Source organism: Leptonotus elevatus, chromosome 14, assembly GCF_054856555.1.
Source record: "Leptonotus elevatus isolate MCC_2025b chromosome 14, RoL_Lele_1.0, whole genome shotgun sequence".
Taxonomy (NCBI): Eukaryota; Metazoa; Chordata; class Actinopteri; order Syngnathiformes; family Syngnathidae; genus Leptonotus; species Leptonotus elevatus.
In genome coordinates, this window is record NC_141252.1 from 17,482,238 (window position 1) to 17,491,332 (window position 9,095).

The 9,095-nt window shown below is 39.5% G+C and overlaps 1 protein-coding gene across 1 annotated transcript; it reads right to left on the reverse strand.

The window, feature by feature from the left end:
* Positions 1 to 1,572: 1,572 nt before the first annotated feature.
* Positions 1,573 to 8,873, reverse strand: adprs (ADP-ribosylserine hydrolase). Its single transcript, XM_086094678.1, has 6 exons — positions 7,509 to 8,873; positions 5,528 to 5,624; positions 5,235 to 5,442; positions 3,424 to 3,611; positions 3,246 to 3,346; positions 1,573 to 3,006 (listed from the first exon to the last, which is right to left on the reverse strand). Exons 1-6 carry the CDS (start codon positions 7,684 to 7,686, stop codon positions 2,639 to 2,641), a joined length of 1,140 nt encoding a protein of 379 aa, XP_085950804.1. The 5' UTR covers positions 7,687 to 8,873; the 3' UTR covers positions 1,573 to 2,638.
* Positions 8,874 to 9,095: the final 222 nt, after the last annotated feature.

Consider the following 9,095-nt stretch of genomic DNA (forward strand, 5'->3'; position numbering starts at 1 on the left):
TGCCCCCTTGCTCAAATTATGGAGAATCACAGAACCTCTTATCACACCTTATGCAGATGATACACAACTTTAAATTTTTGTCATTACATGACTATAGTCTCTTACTTTCATTAAGTAAGTGTATTCATCAAATCAATGAGTTGGATGGAACAGAATTTTCTCCATCTCGATTCAGCCAAGACAGAAGTGATTGCTTTGGGCCCCTAAAATGAAAGCTCCAAGATTAGCGTTCACCGTGCCTCATTGAAAGTAGCACTTTGAATTGTCTTGGACATGAAATGTGCTGTACAAATAAGATTGCCTTGTTTTTCTGCGAGGAGACTGTGTCACACTTCTCTTTGTGTGCATCGATAAATTCATACCACCGCTTTTCTTTTGTTGTAAAATATTGCAAATACAATACCTCAAATGAAAAGTATCAAAAGTATCGATATTTAGATTCGATCTTAGTAGTATCAAAGGCGTCGACATTTCAAGCAGCAATTCTCATGCCACCCCAGCAGGCCTAACATCTTTCTTGTCCCAGCACACTCGGTGCTCTTTTTGTTGTATTTGTGTGCGTTTTGGCTTAGAAACAAAACTCCATGTTTAGGATTACGTTGCCAAAAGATCATTATGGAAAGCGAGCCAAATCTGCCGGGATGGACCACGAGTACTACTTTCCTTTGTTGGGGCACGGCACGAATTGGCAAAAAACTAAGAAAAAAAAGCTTCAGAATACTTTTACATACAGTACACATGTATATACAGTAAATAAAAAAGTTATTTATCGACATATTGCTCCATTTCGTGATTGGACCAGTGATCAATTTATTCAAAGTCGCAAATTGGTGATTGGCCCCCAAAATCCTGATGGTAATAATAACCACTTCCACACAGAGTTTTTCCACCCATGACTCGTTCGCCCGCTAGGCGGGGTGAAAACACAACATTTTCAAGTGACAGCCAGGGCCTGGCCACCAAACTACACAACAGCATTATCACGCCAAAGCCAAAAGGTAAGCAGAGCTGCCGTCTTAGCACTGACTATCAGTAGCCAACAGCATTTGTATCTGGTAACAGGCAAAAACGCAAATGTTGGGCAACGCAGGGAGGAAAGGGAGGGCATATTTGTGCTTGGTGATGTGTCCGCTGCATTTACCACATGGACAATCTGTGACGCTAATTGAACATTTTCAATTGGCTGCTTGGTGATGCTTCCACAACGGTCTGCTCACTTTTCCTTAGTAGCAGCCCACAGGGTCACAACACCTTAGAGCCCATTGATGCCAGAAATGAGGTTGGGTGAACAGTGACTCAATTACATGAGACAGAACCGCCCCCCAAAACAAATTCAGTGGAGTGTTACAATTGGACATTGTGTTACCACAAATGTTCACCTTTTTTTTATTTTGACAGAAAAATGTCAGAGAGGTCTTATTAAGACACTTGGCTTGGAACGTTTTCAAATTATGTGGAAAAAAGTGCATGCCTCTTTTAATGCCCTTAATGTTTTGTGTGTTTGTATATATATATATGTGTGTGTGTATATATATATATATATATATATATATATATATATATATATATATATATATATATATATATATATATATATATATATATATATATATATATATATATCGTGACACATATTGAAGAACATTTGCTATCCCCACCTCCCCCAGATAAAAAAGCATATTTCACTTTTATCACAGTTTTTTTTTTTATCACAGAGGAGAAAACAGTTCTGAAAAATTTACAAACCCCAATTCGCGTTAAGTTGTGACGCTGTGGGAAATGTAAATACAACAGAATACAATGTGCAAATCCTTTTCAACCTATATTCAATTCACAACAACACTAAAACGAGATTTCCAATGTTCAAATTGTTGGACATTATTTTTACTTTTCTACAAATGTCTGATTTTAAAGTTGAAACCTGCAATACGTTTCTAAAAAGCTGGAACACAGGAACATTTCCCACTGTTGCACCTCCTTTTCTTTTAACAACCCTCAATAGGTGTTTGGAAAGTGAAGACACTCATTGTTGAAGCTATGTATGTGGATTTTTTCTCACATTCTTGTTTGAAAGTTGCTACCAGTCAAGGTTTCACTGTTGTCGTAGTTTTGCTGTATAATGTGCCACACGCATTTTCAATGAAAGACCGGTTTGGATTACTGCCAGGTCAGCCCGGTACAAAGACAAACTGTTGTAACACATGCAGCATGTGGCTTGGGGTTGCCTTGCTGAAATAAGCAGGAACCCTGAAAAAGGCATTGTTTGGATGGCAGCATATGTTGCTCAAAAAAAAAATGTTGCTCTAAAACCTGTACGTACTTTTCATCTTTTATCATTCGAGCATGCTGCTTTTATATGCAATCATGACCCTCCTGTTTCCAATCAACCTGTTAACCTGTGGAATTCTCCAAATGTGTATTTTTTGGGGAGCATTCCTCAACTTTCCCAGTTGCATCTTTTTTGGAAAGTGTTGCTGGCATCAAATTTTATTGTATGAGAATTTGTGCAAAAATAAAAATCAGTTGAATAGGTTGAAAAGTATTTGCAAATCACTGTATAGTATTTTTAATTTACGTTTTAAACAATGTTCCAAAATCAATTAAATTGAGGTTTGATTGTAATTTTTTTGTTTGTGGTTTACTTCTCTGTGCCGTTTTTTTTATGATTGTCAGATGTGTCCTCACTGCTCTGGCCACTTCCAGTCCCGCTCCCCTGTGATACCTGCCGGTACAGCATGTGAAGCCGCTCGGCATTCACATCTGCATCATCTGCCCCCTCACAGCAGCGGATCCAGGGCTGAGGAATGACCTCGATGCCGTAGTGGGCTCCAGCAATGGCCCCAGCCATGCAGGCTATGGTGTCCGTGTCCCCTCCCAGTGCCAAACTGTAGGCTATTGTCCGCTCCAGGCCACCGTAGTTCTCTGGAAGGTATTCCCTTGGTTGCAGGCAATGGAGAACGCAGAAAATGGCAGTCGGGACTGACTGGAGTGCTGCAATGCCATTGCCTGGAAAAAAGGGTCAAAGGTTCACATGAATGGGCAGCTAATCGTAATTTAAAAAAAAAGGCTAAATCCAAACGCAATTTCATTCAGATTCACACTTGTAACTTTTTTTTTATTTTTTATCTAGCTGTTGCCTCAATAAACAAAAGCTCTTGCATGGATTTAAAGTAGTGGATTTGAATAAAAATTTTCAAGATGGTATTCATATTTCCCATAGTAGATTTTAGAAGATGAGTGCTGACCAAGCTCAGAGATGACCTCCTCTATGGTGACCTTGCTCATGTCCATCAAATCTCTGACTCGATGTAGGCGGTCCCAGAATGGCTTCTCTGCTTCCTTCAGACTGCGCCAACACACCGAGGGACAACCATTACTTCCAGTTGAAACCACGAATGTTGCCTCACACATGTCGTGACTTACATTCTGGCATCATTCTGTGAGACCTCATCATTTTCAACTTCCTCCATCTCCTTGATGAGCTTGTTGATGAACATCTGAGGCCGGTCCAGAGCACCCTGTAGGGCAAGGTGGACCGCTAATGCTTGTAGCACTGCGCCATTGTAGCCCAGGGAGCAAGAGTGAGTCAGCATTGCACCCAGACGAGCAAACTGGCAACACAACAGAGAACGTTCATGATGAGACATACTGTAAAATGGCATTGAAAATAGAACATATCATAGAAATGTGACTTTTTAAGTGCGTGTATACTTTTGTTAACTCCTTATACATGCAAATGTATGTGAGAAAGCCATTCTAAACCCCTGCCTCACTAATAATGATGATTATAATAATAGATCATAGGAAATAGTGCAAGGCTCAAAATAGGTGGACTCAAACTGCAATTTGCAAGTCAAAATTAATATTTTGCGACTCAATCTGCCACATTGAAAAGCAAAACAGCGAATGGGCGAGTGTGTGCAGAGCTGCCAAATGTTATGTAAATCACACCGTTTATTGTTCTGAATATTTTATAAAATAATCGGGGCTTTAATCTTCCCTTGGCTTCGTAAAATGAACCTATGAACATGGTCATGCTATATATATATGATGCTTTTACAGAAAAAAAACAAGGGCCATTGAGTGAAGTAGTGATAATCCACTATTTTCTGAGCCTCCCGAAACCCGAGGAGAGAAAAAAATTGGAGGCGTTATCGGTCTTCTAGCTAAAGAGAGGACGTTAGCAAGGACTGAATAAAAAATAGTTTATCAGTGAATACAAGATTATTCAACAAGATTTTCAGTATACTGGAATACAGAAATATTGGATAGCTGCAGCTCTACATTCAACTCCCCCATATTTTCATACTTTTATTATTTAATAAACAACTTTCGTTAGAACCCAGATATTAAACTCCTCAAAATTACAAAGATGTTTCTCATCCATTTTGCAGAGCATTATTTGCATTCAGCTTTAGTGATATGATCTGTGTTTACCTTAAAGTATATCTACAAGGCTCTTGCCCGAAGGTATATGTCAGACGGTGTGGTAGTATCTGAGCTTTTTAATGAGTACGAGGACCGACCGATACCGGCATTGGTATTGCATACATGTTGTCGTGAATAAACTGCCTGCCACTATAAGAAAAATGCTTTTATTCTATTTACAGGTGTTTGCTTTTTCCCCTGCAACCACTAGAAACAAGTCACTATAGTCTCATGCTCAGGAGCTGCTCTTTGTCATCATGGTAACCAAAGTTGGACTCGCCATTGACTTCAAATCTGGCTAATTTCAGCAAGACCGGAAATAGGGTGGAATATAGTTTTTGGTCCTTGGACTATTTTTACAAAAGTACTGTATATTTAACACATATGAATTGAGAATGCTTGGAATGTTTAAATTGTCCAAAAGATGCATTTATATAGTCTCCATTATGTACTAATAGCATCATAAAAATAAAAAATAAAGACATCCTAATGGGTGGATGGACATTACTATGGACATGTACAAAATGGAGAAAATAATGGCATATGTCAATCATAGAAGTAGACTATTTTTTTCCTGCTGGGATAATTGGTTAATTTTGGAAAACCCTTGAGACTTGACTTTAAATTTGACAATGATTGATTAAGGCTGAAAAAACATCATTCCCTATTTGTTTTATATTAAGAAGACAGTTGTTTTTCACATATGAAATGTGATTGAAATGTTTTGTTTTTCTGTTCATTCTTTTGTTGTAAAAACAAACAACAACAAGTTAATTACACACAAAAAAGACATCCACTTGGCAGACCTTTTTAACATCAGCGAGATTAGGGAAGGCCAACGCAAAGGGAGCCGCTCTCATTGCACCGCCATTCCCAAAAGAGCCTCGACCGTTAAACTGATCCCTGGCTGGCTGGTACACGTCCGTGAGGTGAGGCGACGCCAGCTTTTTTAACACCTGGATCACTCCAGAACCGTAACCTCGACCCGGGGACACACTGTACTCCTTTGCAAATCTGGAAAAGCAGGACATTTTTATGCAGGGATTGGTTTACTTCACAGATTTTTAAAATAAATCATGTATGTGGGCTTTTTGTCTACCTGCGAGCCATGTCGTGCTCATCAAAGCCAGCCCGGGTGAGCAGAGACTGGACCACACAACGTGCCATAGCTGTGTCGTCACTGTATTCAAGGATACCTGAAAGAGTTGTGGTTGTATGCACAATTGTTTTTATTTTACTTCACATGACGTCCTATATGCACCCTTTGTACACAAAGTCCAGGTAAAACCAGTTAAAGGGGAAGTCAACATTAAACATTTCTTGACAATACTATGTCATATGTGACCTCACTCATCTAAACATGACATTCTGATTAATATTTATTTTGTGGAATAGGAGTTATGCAGCAAAATCCAGCCGTTTTTATCCATCTCAGGGAGCGGCAATTTGCCCACTAACTGTCGACTGAAGATGACATCACAGTTGCTCAGGGCTCAATCCCAGCTCACCTGTTTTCTGAAGCTGAGCTGTAATTGGTTGTTACCTGAGACCTGAGCAACTGGGATGTCATTTTCACTCGGCAGCAAGTGGCAAAATGGCCACCTTCTGATATTGATAAAAACTGCTGGATTTTGCATCTTAACTCATATTCCACTAATGGAACATTAACCAGAATACCTACCGTATAACTAGTGGGGCTGCACAGAACTTATTATTGTCAATCATTTTTGGGGGGTTGACTTCCCCTTTAAGACAGAGTTTGGTACATAAATTGACGAAGACGAATGACGGTACATTATACAGGGAATCGTTTCGGTGGGTTAGACTTTCTTCCGCATTTGTATGGTTGATAATGCTCCACGGCCATTTGTTGATCGTGCTGGTATTCTATCCTGGAATTGTGGAAACCAGACGTATCAGGCATATTGCTTTACCAGCGAGTGAGTTTTAGCCACAGTCGCTATGAAGCGCATTTCTGAGGTGGGGCAAACCAGACCAGACAGACAATGGAAACAACCAATCCGCAAAGAGCGGACGTGATGTATTATTTTTTTTTTTTTAAACGACATGGCTAGTCAAAGAGAGGCAGTTCTATAGTGATTAATAACATGACGTTGTTGCGGTAAAAACTTGATTTTGAATGCTATGAGGAAGAGGATTGACTTCATTCCGGTGCTGAAGAGTAATGTTGCTCACAAAGAATACATCACAGTGAGCTAGTCCGAATCATGGTCAATAGCAGCCTTTCCAGACCCACTTTGTGTCTTTTAAGAAAGTGGGTGTAGCTTGCCAGGCTACTGGTATTCTTCTTTCTTGGTATTAAATCTGTTACTTTGACTTGCCCGTCTGGTCATTCATAGTATATAGCGAGCTTTGAAGACAAAACAGCAAGCAGAAAGTTCGACAGAACTTAGCAGGTTTAAATAAATAATGAATTTGACATTTGAAAATATATTAAGATATTTTGTTGCTATTTTTTGACTGCGCCATAAAGCAACAATGTTCACTGATCAGGGATAAGTAGTATTTATTTACATGTTTGAAAAAAGGAAATGTAAATTTGATAGAATTGGGTTATTTACGATGTACGCCTACATATATTGCTATCTTCCTGTGAAATGTATGAAATAATAACTAGATATTAATTTATGTAAAGCAAATTATAAACGCATGAGCGTAAATAACTTATCACGATCAGCCATCTTTGTTTACATTCGCCTTAAACAATTTGAGGTCGCAACTGGCACAATCTCAGTAGGATAAATCCGACTTTCGACTGTTCTGAAATGCAGTCTCTAACACTGATCCTTTATAGTCCTTTATCCAGACAAGTGTAAGCCGGTGCATCCTGTTTCGGCCAAGGGTTTTCGGAGTCTTTCGGTCCGACACTGGATAGGTGACCGCCCGACACAGCGTCGCACTGGCCACTGCAGGCCACCGTTCATGTTAAACGGTGGGGTGAGTCAATCCTGTTAATGTATCTTGCATGGGAAGAACATGCATACTCCACACAAGACCACAACTGAGATTCAAACAGAGAACCTAGGAAGTGCGAGGCAGACAAATGTTGCGCCACTCACCATTTCCTTTGATCTCGTCTTCCAGACTGTTCATGTGCCGCAGTACATTCTCCATGGGAACCTCCTCAACTCCCTCGAACTCTCCGCCGACACAGTCGCCCAGCACAGCCGCGACGAGTGCCCCCCTAAACCGGGACAGAGACGTCGGCCCCGCCGCTGCCACAACTGCTCTCGCCATTCATCCGCCGCTCGCCAAACGTGTGCGTGTAAACAAAAGCGTCAAAGAACCACAGCGAGTAGTTGATGCGCACATACGACAAATGACAACAAATGTCGGCTGGTCAGGTTGTCTATTACTTCCGGGTAATGACTGGATGTCATTTGTCTGCAGACGGAAACTCAAGGCGGACAAATGGAACATAATATATACAGTATACTAAATTGAATGGCATATGCTTGATGCATATGATTGAAACAGTGACTTAAGGTATGTTATTCTATTTTGTTTATTTTTTGTTTTAAAGACAAAATCAAGGGCGTAATTTTTAGAGCAATTGCTGCAAAGGGTAATATTGCCATCTGCTGGACAGGAGTCCTTTCTGTTGCCCTCATATCACAATAAAAACCATGGATTGATGACAAAGTGTATAAAAATAATAATGCATTTCCCAAACAACAGACAAGACTAAACGTTAATTCTATACAATTAACGTTCAATAATTTATAATACTCCTGGTCCAAATCTTTGTTCGGCCTTCCTGTGGGAGTTTATGATTGTTGTTGCAGTCACTCAGGCAGATTAAGATTTTAATCGAATAAATCCAAGAAACATTTATTTAAAGGTTTCATTTATTCAAAAATGATTCCTGTGCAAAACGTTCAGATAACAATAACGTATACTGATTCTAAATTAGTTTTAACATAAACTTAACCATCACAGTTTGTACTTAAATGCCACAATTAAATAGTTGGTAGCTACTGTAAACGTCTTGTAAACCACCCATCCAGCATTGGGCAAAATTACAACTCATAAAAACATTTGGATGTAACAGAACATAAGAACACAGCTTTTAGTAAAGGAACCAGCAATAACCAAACCGGTAAACATATGTCAGGCAGTCGTAATGTAGGCAATGGTGGGCTATTATGCATAATAGATCTTATACCACAAAAATTACCAGACTTTTTTTTCGGGTACTTGAGTAATGGGTTAAACTAGGATATGTAAATCTCTTACCTTCGCCCACTCGGTAGGCCTACCTGGCACTTTAGTATCATTTATCAGCATTCATTGTTGCAGAATTTAATGGTAACCCACTGGTTGTTATTAGCTGACACTTTTTCTAGCTATTAAACATTTCGGATGGTTCAGAGACAGCACCACTGTCGAGCTTGGCACCCCTAAACCTCTGACCCTGGAATCGCCTCTGTGTACAGTTTTTTTCCGGTACTGTAAAAAGTAAAGGAGTTAAATCGGTACTTATACTTTTAACAACGTTTTTATTTATGCATTTATTTATTTATTACAGACGAATTTGTAAACTAACGTAAATACAGAGTGCATTTGCCGCCTCTATTTGATAGTGATTAATGGCTAGTTCAATCTGAAACGTTGCCATTTCTCACAGCATCCTTGTAGCTGCTACT

Excerpts from the sequence above, each read along its gene's own strand:
- adprs (XM_086094678.1), bottom strand. The coding sequence starts at position 7,686 with ATGGCGAGAGCAGTTGTGGCAGCGGCGGGGCCGACGTCTCTGTCCCGG. Across the intron at positions 5,443-5,527 it reads GAGCACGACATGGCTCGCAG|ATTTGCAAAGGAGTACAGTG; the intron begins GTAGACAAAAAG and ends CTGCTTTTCCAG. Across the intron at positions 3,007-3,245 it reads GGAGGTCATCTCTGAGCTTG|GCAATGGCATTGCAGCACTC; the intron begins GTCAGCACTCAT and ends CCTTTTTTCCAG.